The 24,969-nt window shown below is 35.3% G+C and overlaps 1 protein-coding gene, 1 non-coding gene and 1 pseudogene across 33 annotated transcripts in view; all 3 read left to right on the top strand.

Annotated features, from left to right (window-relative positions):
* The window catches only part of DLG1 (discs large MAGUK scaffold protein 1), a 273,518-nt gene that overhangs the window by 122,580 nt on the left and 125,969 nt on the right, over window positions 1-24,969 (top strand). The window contains exon 1 of one of the 32 annotated variants that reach the window (XM_019839950.3): window positions 5,076-5,913. The exons of 26 other annotated variants lie outside the window; for them this stretch is intronic. In XM_019839950.3, coding sequence (XP_019695509.1) covers window positions 5,680-5,913 — 234 coding nt within the window. In that variant the 5' untranslated portion in view covers window positions 5,076-5,679. Of the gene's footprint in view, window positions 1-5,075; window positions 5,914-24,969 lie in introns of those variants that run through there. 5 more of the 32 variants (XM_011285892.4, XM_011285888.4, XM_011285889.4 and 2 more) reach the window with 5 other exon arrangements.
* LOC111562357 lies at window positions 3,037-4,112 on the top strand (annotated as a pseudogene).
* On the top strand, window positions 15,381-15,483 carry LOC111556404. Its single transcript, XR_002735888.2, has one exon. It is a non-coding gene; the product is annotated as a U6 spliceosomal RNA (small nuclear RNA).

The following is a 24,969-nucleotide window of genomic DNA, read 5'->3' as shown; positions in this document are numbered from 1 at the left end:
AAGGCATACTACTGAATGGGAGAAAATAATGGCAAATCATGGATAATTAATGGATAAGGAGCCATATCCAAAATACATAAGGAACTCCTACAACTCAATAGCAAAAAAAAAAAAAAAAAAAAAAATCTGATTAAAAAATGCCAGAAGATCTGAATATTCATTTTTTCCAAAGAAGACCTCGGATAGCCAACAGGTACATGAAAACATAGATACACAACATCATTAATCATCGGGGAAATGCAAGGCAAAACCACAGTGAGATATTACCTCACACCTTTTAGAATGACTGTTAACAAAAGGACAAGAAATAATAAGTGTTGGCAAGAAACCCTCATGTACTGTTGGTGGGAATGCAAATTGGTGAAACCATTATAGAAAATAGTATGGAAGTTCGTCAGAAAATTAAAAATAAAACTACCATATGATTCAGCATATCTGCTTCTGTGTATTTATTTGAAGAAAATGAAAACACTAATTCAGAAAGATACATGCACCCCCATGTTCATTGCAGCATTATTTATGGTAGCCAAGATATGGAAACAACCTAAGTATCCATCAGTGGAAGAATGGTTGAAGAAAACATTGTACATGTGGTCAAAGAGAATGAAATTTTGCCTTTTGTGACAACATGGTTTGACTTTGAGGGCACTATGCTAATAAGTCAGAGAAAGACAAATACCAGTGATCTCTGTTATAATATGGACAAAAGATTGGTGGCTGTAAGACACAGGGAAATGGGAGAAGTAGGTGAACTGTGTGTTTTTTGTTTTGTTTAAAAAATTATTTAAAGTCTTCTCTTAGTACAGTTGTACATTTTGAAATTTAATAGGCCAGATCATAAAGATAAAAGTGTAAGGAAAATACCTATTATGTTGCATTTACAGTATATTAGCTGTGCAGTTACTTAGTAATTTATTTATTTATTTATTTATTTATTTATTTATTTATTTAGTATTTTAGAGTTTTAATATTGTTTTTCCTCTCAACCTCTTACATTTTTTACTGAGATTATTTAATCCTTGCCTTTGTTTACTATACCTGAAGACTTGTGAGTTTATTTTTTGAACTTGGAATGGTGAGCAAATTGAGGGCCTACTTATTCTGTATATATTTCTGAATGGTCCTTACTTTCATTTCATGTTATGAAATAAATTTCTCACAGTCATAAGTTTTTCAAAATCGTATTTTAGGTTATGTAATAATCCGCTAAGTGGATATATTCAGTTTACTTAAGCTTTATTGTTTAGAGTTCTATTATAGTTAATATTATCATCATTTTTTGACTAAAAGTAAACTGTACAGAAAAAAGAATGTTAAAATCATATTTAAATGTTAATAGTTATTCAGTGATTTTGACATTGTGTATTTTTTTAATTCATTATTTTAAATAGACTTTCCAGGTTCCCTAATGATTGCTTAAATTTTGTTTTAATGGAATAGAGTTTATTTTCAACTCTGCTATATGAGTAGGGCTATTCTAAAGCAGAAATCAGTGAGGAATTGGTCACCTTTGATCTCCCAGTCAAATCCTATGAAATCAGTTGTGATTTAGGTACACATAGGTTTTGTATGCAGTATTGACTACTGGGCAATGGATGAGATGATCCTAGATTTTTGTAGCTTAGATAACAGGTCAGTTTCATAAAGAAGCCCTTCCAAATCTCATACTTGCTTTGTTAATATCAATGGATTTGAAAATCCATGCATTGAAAAGTACTTTTCCCAGTACTTAGAGGATATATGAGATGGAATACGTGACCTATCAGCTTTAGATTATTTTTGAGCTGTTTGGCTCCCTAGGATAGGAATTCTATGTACACAAATGGCTTACTGTTCATTGTCTATATTATAATTGTTTGCACTGTAAGTAGGAAATTTGCATTAAGCATTTGTGTACAAAATCCTATCCAGCGGCGCCTGGGTGGCTCAGTCAGTTAAGCGTCCAACTCTTGATTTTGCCTCAGGTCATGATTTCATGTTTCATGAGTTCAAGCCACTCATCGGGCTTTGTGCTGACAGTGCAGAGCCTGCTTGGGATTCTCTCTCTCTCTCTCTCTCTCTCTCTCTCTCTCTACACCTCTCTTACCTCTTTCTACCTCTCCCGTGTTCTTGCGTGAGTGCACGTGTTTTCTCTCTCTCAAAATAAATAAATAAACTTAAAAAAAAATCCTTATCCATGCCAATCCAGAATAACAGAATCTACATCAATTCTAGTGCTTCCCTCCCCATCTCAGGTTTTTATCAGACCTGGATCATCATGGCACATAATTTAGGGTCAAACCAATTACTGGAGCATTCGTTGAAATCATACTAACTAGTTGTTAATTAAGTACCTGGTCAATATTACTACTATTTTTTTGTTATTTTTCTGGTTTTTTTCTTAAGGAAGTTTTACTTTTTTCCTACACTTAGTTCTCTGTTTACTCTTAGTGTTTTCCTCTCTTCCCCTACCCCCAAATGGTTAGAACCATTCTGTCTAGGGCCACAAAATTGCCAGCTACTATCTGCAGAGTCCTTGGGAAGAAGACCAAACTTTGTGCTATAATCTCTATCACAAAGCATCTTAAGTCTCAAAAGTCCCACATGACTCTCAACCCTTATTGGGCATGTATCTGTATTTTTGGAGATGGAATTTTAGAGTATTAGTATCTTTGCTTGCTGAATTAGGGTTTGCAATGGATCTGGAGGTTATAGTTTGCCAATACTACTTTCCATTAGGCTGCATTTAGTTGGTGCTGGTAAGCACACAGTAAGCAAGATTTTGTCAGTCCACATCTGAAAAAGTGTATGGCTGAGGTTAGGACTTGTGATGAGTTTATAGCAACCTAAAAAGTAAATTACTCTATCATTAGTATATTATCAAGCAGTACTTTTATTCATATATTGTTTTTAAATGACCACATATTACATACTAATATAGCAGTGTTAGAAGGACAGACTTAGGAGCCTGTGGTTCTCAAACTTCAGGTTGCTTAAAAGTCACTTAGGGGGCTTTTGGAGCCTCAGTCTCTTGCCTCATATTTACTGGTTGTAAGAATGGGTGTTGTGTCAGTGACACAGGCCGGGAAGCTGAGGTTCACAGAAGTACAGCGGCTGGCCCAGGATTGGTCAAATGAATTAGGGCAAAAGTAGAACTAGACATGAGGAAACTGAGGCTCAGAGAGGTAAGTGACTTGGCCGAGGTCAAACAGCTAGTAAGTGGTGGAGTCAGGATTCAAACCCAGGTCTGTCTGATTCCCACAAGGAAGAGCTATTTCCCTGCTACCTTCTACTCCATCCCATCACCTAATCAAACTAACCGAATAACTGAAACCAAATACATCTGAAAGCTGGATTCACCTGGCCCTTTACCTCAGTCTAGGAGCCATATCCACCTTGTTTCCCTCACTCCCTCACTCTTCCCCTGTGTGACTGAGACACTGTGGTTTAATCTGGATTGACCCTGCGTGGAGGAGACAGAGCTGCAGCAGCAAGAACAACAGCATCAGGCCTGGCTCCAGAGCATTGCAGAGAAAGACAATCTGGTACCTATCAGCAAGCCGGCCTCAGAGCACTATGACGACGAGGAAGAGGAGGATGAAGATAAGGAGGGTAGTGAAGAGGACTCAGAGGTTGATGAGGACATGCAGGACATGGATGAGATGAATAACTACAATGAGTCACCTGATGATGGAGAGGTCAGTGAGGTGGAATAGAAGGCAATGAACAGGATCAGGACCAGTGGATGATCTAGGTAGACCAGGCAGGGTGGCCTCAGGGAAATTCCAGGCCATGCCAATTTACCCTGCACCCCCTGCAGAACCAGCTGATTGCCCCAGTGCCTGAAAGCTCACCCTTGGGTATCTCTTCAGCTGCTGCCAAGAACTGGTTGGTCTCCTTGGCCCCTCCTAGACCATCACTTTGCCCTTGAATCTCCAGAGCCTGAGCCCACCCCACCTTTCTGCCCATTACCTCACCCCTTGGTTGCCGAGTATAGTCTCTTTCTAACTCCCATTAATAAAGACACAGGATTGATTAAAAAAAAAAAAGTCACTTAGGGGGCTTTTTTAAAATGAAAATTTCCATATCCCTCTTACCCCAAAAAATTCTGGTGGGGAGGGGATACCAGTCGGCATTTTTAACCAGCATCCTAGGTGATTCTGAGGTGGACTACTCTGTTGAGAAAGAGACCTGGTGGGGCGCCTGGGTGGCTCAGTCTGTTGAGTGTCCGACTTTGGCTCAGGTCATGATCTCACTGTGCGTGAGTTCAAGCCCCGCGTCGGGCTCCGTGCTGACAGCTCAGAGCCTGCTTCAGATTCTGTGTCTCCCTCTCTCTCTGCCCCTCCCCTGCTCATGCTCTGTCTGTCTCTCTGTCAAAGATAAATAAACATTAAAAAAAATTAAAAAAGGAAAGAAAGAGACCTAGTATTAGATGTTAGAAAATGACTTTTTAGGGGCACTTGGGTAGCTCAGTCAGTTAAGCCACTCTTGATTTTCAGTTCAGGCTGTGATCCCAGGCTCGTGGGATCTAACCTTAGCATTAGTCTCCATGCTTAGCATGGAGCCTGCTTAAGATATTCTCCCTTCCTTCCTCCCTCCCTGTCTGTCTGTCTGTCTCTGTCTCCCCCCCCCCCACCATTCCACCCTAAAAATTTTTTAGAAAAAAGGAAAATGACTACTTAGGAATCAGACAATGTTATTTAGTGAACCAGAGTATTATTTATGTAGTGTTGGATAAAACATGCTTCACTGGTTATAAAACAAAAAATTTACTTTTAGTTTTTTTGCATTTTTAAAAATTCATAACTTTTTAATCAGTGTTTATGATATATAAGCGAGGTTAGGCTAATCATTTAACAGTTTATTTTTTAACACAAAAATTCCAGAAGCCACATATTTATTTTGCTAATTAATTTGTTTCTATCTCCAGACTCAATTATCAAAGCATTAAGAGCCAATACATTACATAAAATAATCATGCCACATTACAAATGGAGTTTTCTCTATCATTATTACATGCTTAGAGTTGAATGTAGACAGTACCTTTAAAAAACTTAGAATCTAATTAAGGTGAGCTCCTTCCTGATGTGGAAATTTATGTGAATGACAGAGTCTCCTTTAGTAAAATTATTTAAACAATCAGAACTGTTGGCAAGAGAATCCTTTTGTATTTTAAATTCAGTTCATACTTACAATTTGAGCAGTGAAGATGCCATTGGATTTTACTACAGACTGAGATTGAAACTTGCTAATCCAGGGTTTCTCCACCCTGTGCATTAAATCAGGCAGCCCCAAAGGGTCTTGGTAGTCCAGTGTTTATAACATCCTTCTTTACCTGCTAATCGACCTCACTTCCTGGATTTCATTCCGTCTAGTTATCAGCTAACAAAAGAACAGCTTTTGGTTCCTGCAGACGCTGGTGAAAAAATAATCATGAGAAAGACATCAACCTTATGCCGTCTTTTTTGTCTGCAAATATAAACTCAGCCATCATACAACTAACAGGTACAGAGGAAAGATACAAGCTCTTTCATGGGAAGAAATTACAGAGAAAATGAGCATCATTTCTCAAGGTTTTTATTTTCCCTGATCTCCAAGTGATGCTGCTGTAATTCTAGCTGCAGTTTTTACCGATCATTCACCACTCAGCAGCTGGTAGAGAAGTAAGACTGCTTGGCAACCACCTGCAGGGCTGCAGAGATGAATTACATTTTCGGGAACAACACACTTCTATACTCTCGCGCCAGTCGAGGAGGCAATACTAGCTCTAGCCATGGCTCAGTAGGCCCAAAGCAGAAACACTGGGCAAAAAAGGGTTCATCAGATGAACTGCAAGCAGAGCCAGAACCTTCACGCTGGCAGCAGATAGTTGCATTTTTCACTCGAAGACACAGCTTTATTGACTGCATCTCGGTAGCCACCAGCTCCACCCAGGTAACATACCACTTGTTGAAATTATTTTCAGTATATTTCGGTTTACGTTTACTTTGCAAATGTGTTAGTATAAATTTCTTGTTATTAAAAATATAGTCTTCTGCACTGAAACCTTGGATACGCAGAAATGTATGTTTTCAGTCCATCTATGTAGGTCTTTAGCATGAAAGAGGAAACAAAAAATATTTTCTCTTTTGCTCTTATGTAATACCAAACAAAACAGTCTCTGATTCTGTTGAGGGACTTCTCTAAAAATACAAACCATTGATACATAAATTAAAATGTAAATTAATAATGCTTGTCTCCTTATTTTTAGACTTAAATCCTGTAAACTATGATGTCTAACCAAAGAAAATACCCGTTTGTTTAGCTTTTGTATGTCATAAGATAAGCTGGGGAGATTGTTATGGTACAGAAACAGAAGATAATTTGAAATATTTTTATTTTCTAGTGTTTTGAGAATAAATGGAGTAGTTGGCTATTGCTATATATACTTATATCTTAAAAAGTTATATTAAATTATGGTTTATTCAAATAACTTAATTAAATATATATTTGTATAAATATACATTCTATAATATACATTATATAAATATACATTATCTAGGGTTAATTTAAAAGCATTAAACTTGTGAAATTACACAATTGTAGGAATATTTTTTCAAATAGTCAATTGACAGTTTTTAAAGAGATGACCAAGCACTAAAAATCTTCCAAATTAAAAAAAAAACAAAACACATAAAACCAAATCTTTTTGAGGAAATGAGTTTTGAAAATAGTGGGAAAATAGAAAATTAATAATAATTTAGGTGAAATATTTATTTGGCATTAAAGGAGGTTGAGAGCTATTCATATTTTAAAATACTTTAATAGATACTCATTCAACTTTAGTAAAAATGAAAAGATAAGAAATAGTCATATAAAAATAAGGAGAATGCTTTTGTCATTTGACATCAGTAATAATAAAATTCATACACATATCCCAGTGCTTTTTAAAAATACATTTCTTTAAAGCCATCTCTTTTTTTATTAGAAGCAGCACAATAAATATAAACTGTCAACAGCTTCTTTGTTGCTTTTGATTACTTGAGTTGTCTTTCAGTAGTTTTAATTTTAAAATAATGTCATATTTCTTACATGATAAATTGTACTTATTTTGCTTACATGTGTGAAAGAAATGGAATTACTGGATTAGGGAGTCATAATTGTTTTTAGGTACTGATATTAGTTATAATCAAAACTTCTTCAGAGGCAACAATATGATTTAACTCTTAGGTTGACTACTGCCCAAAGAATTTAACTAACTTGATTTTTACTACAGTTGCACATACCAAAAAAAGATGCAAAGACTAAGGCTTGGTGTTGTTATTCATTATAGATTAATCTTAAATGAATATTTTTTCCATTGTCAGTAAAAAAAGATAGACTTAAAACTTACATGTAGTTTATATAAATAAACAGTACTGTATATGTATACATACACATACATGCTACCACGGATACATAATTCATCTTATTAGGGGCATACAAATGAAAAGACAAGCAAAATAGTTCACATATAAAACTATTGAAACCACAGAATTATATTACAGTTAGGAGTTGGAGAAAAAGTTGCTATTGCACTAAAATAGAAATAAATACAATAGTTTTCAATAAAAACACTATTTGTAATTAATCCTACAAAGCCATTTAAAATCTTATTTTTCTCCCATTTGTTTCAGGTCATTTGTGTATACTGATACATGACTTAGTTTTTATTTCTTTCACATCTCTTTTTGTTACTTTTTCGTTATCTTTGTATTTCATCTCTAGAAATGTAGACATGAGGTCAGAGGTTTTAGCTTTTATTTCTCCTGCTTTAGCGTGCCATCATATCATTTTTCATTCTATGGGTTTTTCTAACTGATGAGTTAGGTATTTTGTGTATCCAAGTCTTTTCTTATAACTCACTGGAATTCATTTTACTGGATAAAATACAATAGGACTGAGATAGAACGTTAGACATATTTTGGTCTTGGTTGATGCTAGAATACATTTTTCTGTTTCATCTACTGACCCATGGCTTGCAGTTTTATTTTGTAGCACCAGAAGGATTTACATATTGTTATAAGCAAAGTAGATTAATGAAATTTCATAATATATTGAGCATATGCTACATATCTTTGAAGATAGTACATGATAGTGTTTTGTTCTGCAACTGATAAATAATAGCACTGATTACCAGGTCTCCTGTTTCACTGTTGTTAGAAATATTTTTTCTAAGATTTGATAGCAAGATTAACTTTGAATCTAATTCCTTATAACTATGCAGCATGATATTTTTAGCAGTTTGGAGAGTTGCTATTAAACGAAGTTTTATTAATTTGAAAGTCATTACTCTGATTTAATATCCCCCCAAATATCCTTTATAAATAAAAAGAAAATTTATTTACTTTAAAAATTCATTTAAATTGCTTGTGTGATGGAAATATTCACGTTAATAACTCAGATTATATGCCAGGTTCTACTGTAATATCTGGAACTTAGTATGAAGTCATTAATGTCTTTTTAAATGATAAGGAAGCTAAGTGGTTATAAACTTTGGCAAGACCCCCAGCTTCTAGGATACGGCATGGCATATATTTGGTGCTCCATAAATGTTTATGGAATTATTTTCCATTTCAGTTACCAAGAACCTTTTTAGTTTGTGGCCTTCCAGAATACAGCACCTAATCCAAAACCTCCTGGGTACCTATTTTTATTTTCCTTCCCTCCCAAGTGCCTTTAGTTCTTCACAGTAGCCTATTTCTTTCTGTACTTCCCTTTTCTTCCCTTCCATTCTTAGTATTTCCTTGAAGCCACACAAATCCCCCATGCACCTGATTTCCTCACCCCTTTGATGATAACTCTACCCAGTGATGATAACTATACAGCTTACAAACTATTTCTCATTTTTGTCATTTGATTATATCCCAGAAGTTTACATTGGATTTGTTTTGTTTTGTTTTAATGTTAAATTAAGATGAGTTTCTAATTATTTTACTCTGGTTTAAGTTTTTTCTATTTTGTGCTTCATTCTACGTAAGTTCTTAATTTTGAATAATACAGAAAAACATGCTTCAAGCGCTCATTTCCTTACCTCAGAATTCCCTCTATTCTTCCTGTTAGGATCACTTAATGCCAACCTTCCCCGACTTATATAGTGCACTCAGCTCACTTCCAGTCTAGGACCAATTTATATATTTGTGAGGGTTTTAAAGAACTCCAGCACAGTATTTCTAGTCTTTGCTATACTTGATTAGCTCCTAGGTAAAAAATTTTGCCTATTGGGTGATACTAGTGTTTATTAATGAGTATAGTAGTTATATAAACTTTGAACAGCTGTGAAGTGGTAGGTCACTTTGAATGTGTGTTTAGCAACTGTTCCTATATTTTGGACTACTTGAAAATCCCTAACATGGATCAGTGTAAATAATCAAACAGGATTCCACCCTCCCCCAGACAAATGACATGCCTAATGAAGCAGAAAACAACACAGTTCTTTTCTTGGGAGTGAATGGAACAGACATGATGACTTGTCATAACTGAAGAAGAACAATAAAATTTTAATAAGAGTTGAATAGTCTACTTTTTAAGAGGAAAAATCCTGTCCTACATTAACATACAGGAAAACACTTTTCAGATACCCATGTGGGAAAATATATAGGCTAATTTGTATTAAAAGAGTATTATTTGTCCTAAGCAGATGCATTCTAGATTATAAAAGGCTTAATTTGTAAAGTTGTGCATTGGACATACTGTCCAAAAAATGAAGATAATATTATCAACCTCATTAAGTTAATTGTTATTAAGTGATTTAATATATGTATCATACTTAGTGCCTAGTAGCTATTATTTTATTATATTATTATATTGCTTAACTTTGATAATCCATGGACAAATTCACATGTAGGTAATTAGGAGTTACAGCACCTAGAATAGTGCATTTTTTATTCATTCAGTAAATAGTGTTGATGGAATAAGTTAGCTGTAAGTACAAGCCATGCACTTTTTTAAGAACCCCAGACCTCAACATCTTTAACTGTAGGATGTAAGGAAGGGGCCCCAAAGAGCACCTCAGTTCTTGGGTGAGACCACCAACTCCTTTACTTTGCCTTTCCCAACATTCCCTTAGACAGATTGCCAAACCAGTCACAAATAAACAACTAAATTTAATTGATTATTCACCTTTACCAAGCTTTCCTAAGCATACCTTCAGAACTAATTTTCTACCCTATATCCCTTTTGAACTTAATCACCACAAAAAGTACAGATATTCCTGATCATTCTCATTCATTTTCTTATCTCTGAGTGATTCAGGTATATCTCTAATCTGTTTTAAACTCCCCATTTCTCTCTACCCTCCCAAGCCCTTTTAGTCTGCCCTTTAGAACTCCCAATTTGTCATCACCAAAATTTCCTTTACCCTACAGCTCTTCTCTGTTGGTTCATCTCACCCTTTTTTCGCTCATAGACGCCTGGCATTCCTCTGAGGATACTGGGTTGTTTTTTTTTTCTATAGTCCTCTGGAAAAGTGGAGCTTTTATCTGTCACATCTCATGCACCATGGGACCAGCAAGTGGAGTTGATGTCTTCCTTGCTTCCATTGTGCTTCCAATGTGCTTCCATTGATATTTATGGATGGTTGTACCTCCTCTCTCTTTGAAAAAAAAATGTAGGTGCCATCAGACAGTATTTTCTGCTTCCCCTCCTTTTCTAGTCATCTACATTTCTCTCAGTCACTCCCACTCATTAATGATTTGAACAACTGGTTTACTGTCTTTTCTTGTCCACTAATCCTGTAATTTTTCTAAGTGAGTTTCAGTATCCTTGTATAATTTATCCAAAATCTTGACTTCTCAATTCTTTGATCTCCTTACCTCTAGGAATCTTGTTTTTTCTTTCACTTGAGTGACACACTTAAATAGTTATATTTAGGACCTCAGTAGCATTGACTGTAGCACTTACAAAATCTCAATTGCAAGCATTTCAGACTATCTGACTAGCACTTTCTTACTTTTTAGCTCACTTCCCCTACTACAATGATTTTCTTTTTTTATCTTCTGAAGACCTTCAGCTCAACTTTTTATTATCTATCACTCCTTTCATGCTCTAACTTCTCTCCTTGCTTTGTTCATTTTCCTTGGTCCATGACTATAAATACTGCCTTTCATTATCTCAACTTTCTTGCCCCTCTGTCACTTCATTGATAAGATTCAACCTTTGTTAATTGCAACTCTGCCTCCTTCACACTGGCTCCAAAGCTGCACATTAAATTTCCAATACCCATTTCCTGGCCCTCATTTTTAGTTGATGATCTTACTCTGTATGCTGGGCCTGTTAAAATAAATGATCTATCTGTGTTCTTAAAGCTCATCCTTTACTTCTGCTCTGTATCTTAGTCCCTTTAACTATTATTTAGGGACTTCTGAAATTCTCTCTTCTTCACTACATTATCTGTCTTTCCCCCTATACTGAATTTTCTCATCAGCATATGTGCCTTTTATAATACCTCTCATTAAAACAACCAACCAGGGGCACCCAGGTGGCTCAGTTGGGTATGCACCCGACTTCGGCTCAGGTCACGATCTCATGGTTTGTAGGTTTGAGCCCCGCGTCAGGCTCTGTGCTGACAGCTTGGAGCCTGGAGCTTGCTTCAGATTCTGTGTCTCCCTCTGTCTCTGCCCCTCCCCTGCTCGTGCTCTCTCTCTGTTTCTCAAAAATAAACAAACGTTAAAAAAAAATTTTTTTTTGAAAACAACCAACCAGAAACTCTTTTTTGGAGTAGGTTTTCAAATCCAGTGATCAGTTCACAGTTTTTGTTTTACTTGAAGCCATAACAGCTTTTACATAATTGACTATTCCCTCCTTTAAATTCTTTTCTCATTTGACTTTTGAACACCACCCTTCTGATACTCTCCCAACCTCATTTTCTTTGGCAGTATCCTCCTCCTCTTCCTACTGCTAACCAAGTGCCTGGGGACTCAGTCCTTGAACTTCTCTCTTTTTATATTCACATTTCAGGTGATCTTATCCAGTCTTGTGCCTTTAAATAACATCAGTATTTGTTTTAGCCCACAGCGAATCCTTGTACATTAGACTTGTATATCTTCTTACTCAGTATCTCTACTTGAATTAAGTTTCTGAAGGCTAACAAGTCAAAAACAGTCTCTAGTTTTATTGTTCTCCCCATCTTCTTTCATCATCACCCACTGAGATGCTGGAGACAGAAACTAATCATTTTCTATTATTTTTTTCCTTTGGTCCACATTCGGTCTAACAGCAAATCCTATTGGATCTATGTCCAGGTTATATTTATGATCTGACCACTTTTTGCCATTTCTAAAACTACTAAATTCAAATTATTTTTTTCCTGAACTACAGCAGTAGCCTTCTAACTGGTTCCCCATCTTCATTCTTTGGAGAATAAACTGTTAAGAGCAACAGTCTGTTCACTCATCAACCAGCATCCTCGTTTCAGAGTGTCAATACCTTGTTTTTAACCCTTCCATGGCTTTCAGTCCAATTTATAATAAAAGCCTAAATCCTTATTTACCATGGACTAAAAGTCCATGACAGTACCTCCAATCCTACTTCATACTGCTCCCTCACTTATTCTACTGGGTATACTGGCCTTGTTCCTGTTCCTCAAATATATCAAATGAGGCCATCTCAGAGCCTTTATCTTGATGTTCTCTTCTCTCTGCCTGTAACATTCTTTCTCCTAGATATTCTCATGGTTTATTCCCTCATCACCTTCAGATATCTGCTTATCTATTGCCTTCTCACAGGGCCTTCCAAGATTCTTATCCAAGGTTGCAGGTACTCATTCACTCCAGACATTATTCTCTCTTCTTACCTTTAAAAAAATTTTTTCTTTGTAGCGTTTAATACTACCTGTTTCTTTTTTACTGTAAATTTTTCATTTGTCTGAATTCTCCCTTAGACCTTCTGGGAAACATATTACACTTTATCTAGTGTTATCCTGATCTAGCTGATGATTCTCTTCTTAGTTACCCGTTTGGGAAGAAATACACAAGAGGAGGTGAGGCAGGGAGAGAAGAGGGAAACCATTCCATTTCCTTATAATTAGGAAGACTGTGTAACTCATCAATCAAATGGGAGTACTTTTGATGGAAAGAAAGAACTATTAATAATTAAAGTGGGACAACAGGCATAAAAACAGACTTACCAGGCAAACAGAGGCATATGGTACATCATTTATAGCCATTTATCTGCTGGTTTTTCGCACCAGGCAGCAAGTTTAAATAGTCACACCAAGACATCTCCACCTTGGACCATTCTAAATTGGCCTAATCTTTCAAAATACATGTTTCACACATTTAGACTCATGCCTAATGATAGTTGTATTTTGAGGTGATCAAATTTATATATTTTTCTTCATCTCTAAGGAATAAACTTGGTTACATTCAATAATATACTGCCTTTATATTAAACTAGAACATGTAGAGAGTAGACAGTCCTCTTAAAATACTTTGGAAATGCAAACTCTGATAGGATAGTTTCTAGGAGAATAGTTAAGAATGGGTTAGGATAGGGGTACCTGGATGGCTCAGTCTGTTAAGCGTTGGACTTCAGCTCAGGTCATGATCTCACAGTTCATGGGTTTGAGCTCCGTGTTAGGCTCTGTGCTGACAGCTCAGAGCCTGGAGCCTGCTTCAGATTCTGTGTCTCCCTCTCTCTCTGCCCCTCCCCCGCTCATGCTCTGTCTCCTTCTCAAAAATAATAAACATTAAGAAAAAAATTTTAATAGGTTAGAATAAAAACTATTATACTGGTTGTGAGATGCTGCCTCTTGGCAAAGTTTAATTGCCCATTCAAAAAGTCATTAAGGAAAAAAAAAAACCCAAAAGGTCATTAAGTCCAAATGGTAAGATTGATACCATGACTCAGATTTAGAAGTTAATTTTTCCCCTTTTCAACTGAAGAACGTTACGGAATTTCTTACAGGGAACCTATATGTACCCACTAAAAATTTGTTCAAGTGATGTTTAATACCCAGTCATTTGTACAATAGAAAACTTGAGAAAAGTATAGAGATGAAGATTAAACAAAAAATAGTTTACAATGGTTATAGAAGCCTTTAAAAGATACCAAATTTGACTAAACAGTCCAGCATTTGCACTCTTTGGTATTTATCTAAATGAGTTGAAGACTTATGTCCACGTGAAAACCTGCATACACGTTTATAGCACCTTTATTTATAATTGCTAGAATTTGGAAGCAACCAAAATGTCCTTCAGTAGGTGAATGGATAAATAAACTGTGGTACATCCAGATAGAGGAATTTATTTAGCACTAAAAAGAAATGAAAAGACATGGAGGGACCTTAAATGCATTTTACCAAGTGAATGAAGCCAATCTGAAAAGGCTATATACCCTGTCCTTCAACTATTTGACATTCTGGAAAAGGCAAAACTATGGAGACAGTACAAAGATCGGTGGTTGCCTAGGGTTAGGGAAGAGGTAAGGATGAAAAGGTAGAACAAAGAGAATTTTTGGAACAGTGATACTGTTCTGTATATTGGTAGATAGATGTCATGAATTTGCTAAAACCCAAAGAATGTCCACTAAGAAGTGTCCACTAAGAGTGAACTGTGAACTTAGGGTAATTGTGATGTATCAATGTAGGTTCATCATTTGTACAAATGTACCACTGTGGTGGAAAATGTTGATAATGGGGAATTATGCATGTGTGTGGGCATAGGTTATATGGGAATTCTGTACTTTAGGCTCGATTTTACTTTGAACCTAGAAACTGCTTTAAAAATTAAAGCCTATTGGGGCTCCTGGGTGGCTCAATTGGTTAAGCGTCTGACTTCGGCTCAGGTCAGGATCTTGTTCAAGCCCGGCTGAACTCTGAGCCTGGAGCCTGCTGCAGAGTCTGTGTCTACCCCCCTCTCTCTGCCTTTCCCCTGCTCACACTCTGTCTTTGTCTCTCTCAAAAATAAGCATAAAAAAAAAAACCTTAATAAAAAATAAAGCCTATTAAAAATTAATATCTTAATGAATATTAGATTGGCTATAGCTTAAAGAACTAAATAAATGAAATTTGTTTATATAAACTTTTTATAAATAGGTGTGTTGCATTCATCTTTGTAGCTTCTGTATTGTGTCATGATTGATTATTAGATAGCCCTTTTGTCAAGGACAAATAGGTAGAGAAATTTCACAAGCTGCAACTTACATGTTTTTAATATATTCAAACAATTTTTAAAGTTAACCTTTAAAATTATGTTTTACTAACAGTGCTAAAAAATTACCCACATGCTCAGGATAAGAGAGTCAGCCTTTCTAACATTTTTGCCCTATTTTCAAGCAGTGTTTGTTTTCATGAGATTCATACTTCATACCTCTTATCACAACTTATCACAACTGTTTATTTCAGTAATCAGTTGGGTAATGATTCATTTAATATTAGCTGCTGAGTGCTTGGTTTTGGCAGCACACATACTAAAATTGGAATGATGCAGAGTACCACGGCCCCTGTACAAGGATAACACGCAAGTTCGTGAAGCTTCCATATTTTTAAAAAATAGTTTCAAATAGAGAGGAAGGCAAACCATAAGAAACTCTTAAATACAGAAAACAAACTGAGGTTTTGGTGGGGGGGGGTGAGAGGGGGAAAATGGGTGATGAGGATTGAAGAGGGCATTTGTTGGGATGAGCACTGGGTGTTGTCTGTAAGTGATGAATCGTGGGAATCTACTCCTGAAGCCAAGAGCACACTGTATACACTACGTTAGCTAATTTGACAGTAAATTATTTTTTTAAAAAGAATATTTTGAAACAAAAGATAGAATCATAGGAGAGAGAGAGGAAAAAGAATTGGTTAATGGGCTGCAGGTACAAATAGATATAGGGATTGGGATATTTTAATGCGAAGTTAAAGGGTGTAGAAAGAGGCTGCTTCATTTGATGTTTTATTTTGTTTTTTGGCCTTAGATTAGGAGATATTTCTGCCATCTTCACACTGTTTCTTTTCACCAGTGAGGCCTTTTCTCCTCCTTTCTATTCTTTTAAGATAAAGCATCTCTATAAATGTTTCTTGATTCCATAATTAAAATTATTCTCTCCTTACATTGTAAACTTTTTCCTTTCTTATAGTACGGTAGAATCTTGTGTTTATCTGATTTTTGTGCCCTAAAATATCTGACTCATCTAGGGGCGCCTGGGTAGCTCAATCAGTTGTGTCCGACTCTTGATTTTAGCTCAGGTCATGATCTCATGGTTGTAAGATCGAGCCCCACACAATGACCATGGAGCATGCTTAAGATTCTCTCCCTCTCTCTCTCTCCTTCTGCCCCTCCGCTCCTTGTGCGCTCTCTCTCTCTCTCTCTCTCTCTCAAAAAATTAAATTAAATTAAATATTAGCTGCTGAACCAGAAGCTTCACAAGAGCTGGTAATACAAGATATATGTTTTCTTGTATCGCCAAAGTCTAGCACAATGAATGCACTTGATAAATGTTTGTTGAATGAATAAACAAATGTTATATACTTGTTTATTTTCACTTAATCTGATGCTGGCTACAAGGAAATTTGGACCTTCTAAATATGGTTTGACCACTGTAAATTTCTCAAGCCATTTTTATGTAGAACTATGACTTAAATTTTTTTCAATTTTTTTTAATTTAAAAAAGTCTACAAGATTTTGTAAACATCATGTGTATTTCAAAAGCGATTCAAAGCTGTCTGTGAAAAATTTGAGACATATATATTCTTATACATATGAAGAATTTAAATTCTTACTGTCAAAATTTGACTTAGATTCATTTTCTTTAAAGATTTTTTTCCATGTTATTCTTTGTACTTCCTGGCCCTATTATTTAGATAACATTTCAGTCCTCCATTTTATATCAAAATTTAGAATTTTTATAAAGGTAAAAATAGTTGTTCAGACCATGTGGGAACAGTAGCCTACAATTATCACCTTATTTAACAAACTTTAAATAAGCCAACTGATGTAATAATTTTACAGGCATATGCAAGTCAATCAAAAAAGACTGGACCTTTTTTGTGCAAGTATAAACCAACTGGCAACGACATCTGGAAGCAGTGGAATTTTAGGAAAGCCTAAACACAATTTCTTCTTCCTCTAGATATATGTATTTAGAAGATTTTTTTTCCCTTATGTCTTAAAAGGAGCCCTGTCTATTAGTTCTTTATCCTTCAATAAACCCCAATTTAGTCCCATTTCTGAACAATATTTTTAGTATTTGTGAAATCTAAACAGTGGCTATTGACTGAGCCAGCTCTGGAATGGGAAGCAGTTATTGTTAACGACAGAATGAGACAAATTGGTTGTCTTACAGATTTTTTATTGGTCCTGAAGGAATATTAAGAGATACTCTCTGAGATTTGGATCAAAACAGATCCCAGCCTGGTTTTTCTTTATTTAACTCTGACTATTCTTGGTGGAACCATCTAATGCCTCAAAGCATTATAAATTTGAATAAGAAATCCATTTGAAAGTATTTGGAAAGTGAGAAGGAAAAAAATCCAAAATGCATACCAATCTTAGCAGTTAATTGCTTCAGCTATACTAAATACCATGGCAAGATTTTGGAGGAGTGTGGGAGTGGGAAGCAGACCAAAAATGTCATTTTAATCACTCTTCCTAAACTGAAAGGCTGCATACAGTAAAGATTTTTTTTTTGATAATTCTTTCAATGCTAAGAACACTGCTTTATTATATAGGCCTTTTAAAAATATATATTTTAAAGAACTATAGATGAAATTTGAAATTTCCATATGTATTATTTTTTTTAATTTTCTACTTCCATATTTTTAGGGGAGGAGTTGCTCATTTATCATAGAGTAAGCATTGCAGCAGAATTAAAACAACTGTAGTTAGTAAAAACTAGCCTAGGTATCTTGAAGTCTTTTTCTGTTTTTTTTTTCCATCAATCTAATCAGCCTTTTTTTCTGTTTTTAAATCACGAAAATGGGAGTCAGCACAAATCCAGCCTGCCACCTGTTATTGTAAATAAAGTTTCATTGGAACACAGCTATGCCTATTTGTGTATTGCCAATGGCTACTTTCAGGCTACTACAGCACAGTTGAGTAGTTGTAACAGAAATTGCATGGTCCGTAAGGTCTAAAATATGTATTACCTGGCCCTTTTTAGAAAATGTTTGCCAGTCCTTGAGCTAAGGATTGATGAAGTATTTTGTTTCTTTTCTATGATATTATATATTGTCTTTGCAGTAAAATATGATAGTAACATAACTCCTTCTAAAGTATTTTAAAGACACAGTGTAGTATACTGGTTGAGCAAACTGTCTCTAGAAGATGGTAGCCTGAGTTTTAAACCTCTGTTCTGCCATTTACTACCCATGGCACCTTGAACAAATACACCTGAATTCTCAGAGTCTGTTTCCTCCACCTGTAGAAAATAGGGATGAAAATGTTTCCTGCATCAAGATTTAGTGAGAATTAAATAAGACAGTATAAGCAAAACCCTTATAATACCTGATCTCATCCTCATTACCATCTTTATCACCACCATTATCATTAGTTCCACCAAATATTCTGGTTTTTTAAGTGAGGAATCTAGAGATGGGAGAAACAACCTAATATAGAGTGATAAAGAATTATGTATGTTTTAGCCAGAGTATTAGTAACCTTGACAAGGGTCCAGCCAGGAAAACAGGAACTATAGCAAGTATTTTAACAGAATGTAATATAGGGGAGTAGTTAAAAAAGAATTGGAGAACTGAAAAGGAAAAATGAAAACACCAAAGTAAAACAGAGATAGTAACCACAGGAAGCAGCTACCACATGTGGTAGGGGCCTAGGGGCAAGTTGATGTTAGTAGAACCTAGAAGTTTGGAAGATGAGCACCACAGGTTTTAAATGCGAGCTGTCAATGAGAAATACTTCCTAATACATTTTTAAAAAGAAAGAAAGAGATGAAGGACTCCTGGCTGGCTCAGTCAGAAGAGTATGTAACTCTTGATGTTATAGTTGTGAGTTCCAACCCTACATTGGGTGTAGAGATTACTTAAAAATAAAATATTAGAAAAAGAGAGAGAGAGATGCAAATCTACTGAACAAATGTACTTGAGCAAGACATGTTTATTTTCAAATAGGACATTATTAGGCAATTAGCTATTGCTAGATAAAGGACAACATTAAATTGGCAATATTTTGACTTTTTTATATCTTGAAACTTCTAAGTTCATCAATGATAGAACATCTTGTTGAACACCTTCTGATTGTAGTGGCTACCCAAGCACACAAAAAGTCTTTTAGCAGTATCTGCTATATATATTTGATATTTGAATTAAGTCATGAAAGAAGTAATAGAATTGAGCCATGTGAATATCTGGGGCAAGAGCATTGTAGGCAGTGGAATAGTAAATGAAAGTCTTGAGACCAGAACATGTTTAGGATATTTGGGGAACAGGAGGGAGGTCAGTATGGCTGAAACACTAAGTGGTAGGAGAATGGAAGAAAGGCAGCAGGGGCTGGAATCGTTAGGGATTTATAGAAGAATGAATAGAATAGGGTAAATGCATGATTATTATTAAGGATTGAGAGCCCATTTTTTGTTTCAATCATGAAAGTCCATGGTTGTGCAGGTTTCTCTAACCATATTCTGATAAAAAAAATCGGGTTAAAAAAAGTATATTGCAGTTGGTAGTTTCATACCTATGTATTAAATTAAGTAATCATATCTTTAAATCCAACTTTATTTTTTTTTTAATTTTTTTTCAACGTTTATTTATTTTTGGGACAGAGAGAGACAGAGCATGAACGGGGGAGGGGCAGAGAGAGAGGGAGACACAGAATCGGAAGCAGGCTCCAGGCTCTGAGACATCAGCCCAGAGCCTGACGCGGGGCTCGAACTCCCGGACCGCGAGATCGTGACCTGGCTGAAGTCGGACGCTTAACCGACTGCGCCACCCAGGAGCCCCTAAATCCAACTTTAAAGTCTCTGTTTACTTTAAATTTTTAGTGGTTGTTAACTCATCCTTCTACCAGTACAGAGTGACCAGCTGAATGCTGATAGAATGCCATTTTCTCATAATAAAAGGATGATAAACTTTAACTCAGTATCCTGAATCTTGTAAGCAGAAATAGATTCATGAAGCAGGTAATCTGTCTGTGTAAAGTAACAGATTTTTACCCATGTTTCTGTAATAGGATTATTAATCATTAGGTCTATTTTCCTATCTCCCCTTTGCTATTTTAAAATCAAAACTTTGTAATTTAACACCTTAGTGATTTGTTTTAAAATGTATCTAGTTTATTGACATTTGCTTCTGAGATAATTATGACATGGATGTCCCATACAGCTTGTTCAAATAACATTTTTTTTCCACTGCACCAATTTATATTGAAGGTGTCCACAGTAACTGTGGCAAAAAAGTCATTTGAATCAAAAAGAATCAGATTTAAATAATGAAAAACACCTTTATTCTGAAGATACTGGACTCCTGTTGAGTACAGTGATTCCCAAGCAGAGTTTTGATAAATCTACTGTACTGTATTTTATCTTTACATTAACATGCAAAAAAAACTTGCCAGGTTTTTTGTGTTTTGTTTTGTTTTCTGCCCCCCCCCCCTTCTAAGATAGCTTCTTTGACATTACATCAGAGAAACATATCTCATTGTGGCATAGTGGATCTCTAAACAAAGGAATTTGGATTAAGAATATTATCTATGCCATATAAAAACAAAATATAAGGTACTTACTAACACAACTGGCACAAGAGTAATTACTTTTCCTTGTTGTGTAAGATATCAATAACAAAAGATTTGCTAATTCATATATTTCATTTTCCCTAAGTGTGGTGTAAATCTTTGTGAGTATTCTAAGCTCGGTTTACCTCATTCATGTAACACGTTAGTGTAAGATATAAACAATTGTAAATTATCCTGTAGTGTGGCTTCAGTTAACTTTCTTCAGAGTTTCATCTTATGCTATGAAAGTCATTTTAATAAATAATTTAGTGAGAAAACATTTGAAAATGTGTTCAGAGAGCCTTGCAAGTCTTTTACACTTGGGTCTAACTATAATGGAAAAGATCATTTTTAGTGGCCATTGTGGGTGTTATTCTTAATAGTCCTTCCTCACTCCTTACTTCCCATTAGTTACCAGATAATACCAGTTGTACATTCAAAATCTATCTTGATTTGACTACTCATCCCCATTTTCACTATCACTACCATTTGGTTTAAGCCACTGATGACCTCTCAGGTGGATTATCACAGCATTCTCCTAATTATCCTTTCTGTCTCTTCTTGTATCAGTCAGGATTCACATGCACATATAAGAACTGTTTTAACTATTTTAAGCATAATGCAATTTAGTAAAGGTAGGCTCACTCATTCATTCCTGAATTGATTCCTGAGTGTATACTGAATTGGTTATTACAACTCTATTGGTTATCAGCTGTGGCTAGGAAATTGTGTATTGATATGTCATTTGTTTTTGAAGACTTTCTCAGCAGGATTTACCTTCTTAAAGAAGAGGCAGGGACATTTGTTAATGAATGGCAGTGAAAGAGGGTAGTGCATGGTCATAACTGTTGATGTGCAGTACACTTTATGCACGTGGCTATACCTAAATTAGGCTTCAGACTACTTTTATGAAAATCAGTTACATTTCAAAAGCTGTTTTCATCATTTTAAGATCTTACATTAAAATGTAAAACTATGAAGAAATTTCTCTAAAAATGATTGTGAAACACTTTTCCATAAGCTGTCAGTTTGATACTGGCATAGAAAAAGCACTTTTAAAATATGTGCAATCCAATTATTTTACAGGAATTTATAATTTTCTGCAGTGTTCTTTGAGATACTGTTAATATTATAGCCTCTGTTGTCATGGAAACAAGTCTCTGAAGGCAGCCTCAGAGACTAATGATTCTATGGTGTTGCTATGGATAGAAACAACTGAGACTGTTGTTAGTCACATGGTCATGATTAAAAAAAACAAACAAAACAAAACTCTTTGGAGCTGATCTTATTGAGTGATACAAATGGAGCAGGAAAAGGATGATGGTATATAATAGTCACCATTGTCTAATGAAACATGTATATAAGAGCTTTCAAGTTTAAAATGCTTATGTTGAATTCCTCCTTTTCTCTAATAACCCAAATATAATGGTTAGTGTATTTTGCTATCTCATTATTTATTTGAGAATCTTAAGCATGACATTTCCAATTTAGAATCTTCTACAACTCCCCAGAATTCTACCCTGTTCTCATTTGTGCCCTTAAAATATCCTCTTACCTCTTCATTTCACAGTGTTACTGGATATAATATCTATGCTCTTCCTCATTACTCAACCTTCATTTGATTATCTATTATTTGTTTAGGGCTGTATTTTTGTTTCAGATGAACTAAATGAATTATTTTGTTGTTCTGTAATTCTTTGTTACCTGAAGTTGTTATGAGCTAAGGCTAGGAAATTTTATATATTGATATGTCATTTGTTTTTGAAGGCTTTTCTCAGAAGGGTTTGCTTCTCTTAAGAAACTGGCAGAGGCATATGTTCTTTTCAAAGTACTTGCCCTATACAGAAGAGGGAGGGAGGGTGGATTCAGAGAGTATAAGTTGTTTTAAGATTTTTTAAAAAATGGTATTTAGATCCTTATTTAAAGGAGATAGATTTTTTAAAGACACTTAGAGCCAGTTTGAATGTAATATTAAAGGATTTATAGTTTATCATAAAGGGTTTTAGAGAGCTACTGCCCAGTGGAGGAAATTTTCATGCTTGACCTTGAAAGTTGACATAAGCATTTAGCTTTGCCTTATTTTAATATTAAAATAGATCATTAATCAACTAATATCTGACCCTATTAAAGAGGCATAAGGAAACTTTGAGAGGTGATAGATATGTCTGCTACCTTAATTGTGGTGATGGTTTCACAGATAATGCATATGTTCACACTCTACAAGTTGTATACATTAAATATGTGCAGTTTTTTGTATATCAGTTATACCTCAACAAAGCTGCTAAAAAAAATAAAACTGAAATTACAAAAAAATAATGATAAACTTTAGACTTTTTTTCTTTGATACTTTGGATGACTAAAGCCAGTTATTTTGTAGTGTATCAGATGTTCAGTGATTAGATTCAGGTTATGCATCTTCGATTGGAATTTCTCAGAAGTGATATGCTCTTATTATAGCCTATCAGCATGATTTTGATTTGTGCCATCCCTGGTGATGTTAACTCTGATTAAGATAGTATCTGTTAGAGAAGCACCTGGGTGGCTCAGTCGGTTAAGGGTCCAACTCTTGGTTTCGGCTCAGGTCATGATTTCAAGGCTTTGTGGATTCAAGCCCCGCATCAGGATTGCTTGGAATTCTCTGTCTCTGCCTCTCGCCCACTTGTGCTGTGTTTGCCTCTCTCAAAATAAAGAAATAAACTTAAAAAAAAAAAAAAAGGTAGTACCTACTAGATTTCTTTACTGTAATTAATAAAAGCTTTTAAGAGAGATAACTTGTGTGCATCCACGTGTCCTTTTTAAATTTTCATCTGCTGGAATGAAATAGAAGGTTCCTTCAGCAGCAGTGGAATTTTTGCATCTATTGATGTATGTATTATTACTATGTAATACATAGTACTATATTATTGCTGTGATGGTTGCCAAATGATTTTGTAATTCCATAATTCCTTATACATTTTTTAGTTGGCATTCTACTCTAAGGAAATGCTCTCTCTTCTGTTCATGTGTTCTTGTAATTATTAAATCAGTATGGACTCTTGGAATCCTGTTTTTTATATAGTGGATTGTATGCTATTGTTATCTTTATTTTGATTCTCAAATTGTTCCTGGTCTGACTGATGAAAACCCTTCAAGCTAACTTCTGTGTCTTTTGTCATGCCTTCATTATTCCTTGAGCAGTTCTATATTTTCTGGCACAACAAGATGTTTTAGATTCATATGATACTTGGCTAAGTTTTAGCACTGGACTCAGCCATTTCTCCAAAGACTCCTATATTGTTTTGTTTTGTTTTTTTATTTCAGAATATATATTTAGAAACCATAATCTGAGTGATAGATGTGTTCAGGCTATTGGAGTGTTCTGCCCCTAGATATTCTCTGTGGACAGAACAAGGGAATATATGTACATATAAACACACACATTTATGTCTGTATTCCTGTGTTCGTCTATATATATTGAAAACCATGCATTCATGCTAACCTCCAGTTCTATTCTAACTTCCAGTTCTATTCTAAAACCATAGGTATCATGCTAATTTTTTCCCTTTCCATATTTTAACTCCCTTCTCTGACATGAGGAATCTTGCTCCCATTATCTTATTTATTGGATCAAAATCTCCTGTATGTAAGCAATCTCCCATTGACAACCTCCTTACTCTGCTCAAGCTCCAACAAACCCCCTTTTTACTCCTTTGAGGCTCCTACACTTCATACCAGACTACTGCTACTGCCACATAGATAATGTCTTTGTCACATTTGGTTTCCAGAAAAACATCAGGCTCCTGGCACCACTCTGCCCATATCCTGCTCAAGCTCCAAGCACCCTGTGCTAGACTGCTGCCACCCCTCTACTCCCTGCATTCAGATGCTGTCTTCACCTGCTTGGTTTCAACAATCTGTACCTTCCTGTTAAAGAAGTCTCTGCCTACACCAACCAAAGTCATGATGATATTCTATCATTATTATCTTCTAGAAATCTAATTTTCATACTTCCCAATTATGTCAGCAAACAATCTGCAATTAATTATAAGTATTGTGTAAGCAGAGATGGGATTCATTTCATTTCCTGTGTTTATACCTAGGTGATCAAGTGGCAGCTCTTTTAAAACTATCTTTTTCTTATACTTCGTTATAAATTTGGAGTCAGAACCTCTGGGTTTTCAAACATTTTAAAAAAGTCATATAAGTATTCCACTGAAAATTGATTAGCATTTAAGTTATTCATTTTAAACTTATAATATGGAATTTGAAGATTTTTTTGTATGGAAACAATATATAATTGGTGACTGGAGTCCCAAGCCAGACCTACAGGGGCTTTATTGACATACAG

The sequence above is a fragment of the Felis catus genome, chromosome C2 (assembly GCF_018350175.1).
Source record: "Felis catus isolate Fca126 chromosome C2, F.catus_Fca126_mat1.0, whole genome shotgun sequence".
Lineage (NCBI taxonomy): Eukaryota > Metazoa > Chordata > Mammalia > Carnivora > Felidae > Felis > Felis catus.
This window is presented reverse-complemented; position numbering and strand designations above follow the sequence as displayed.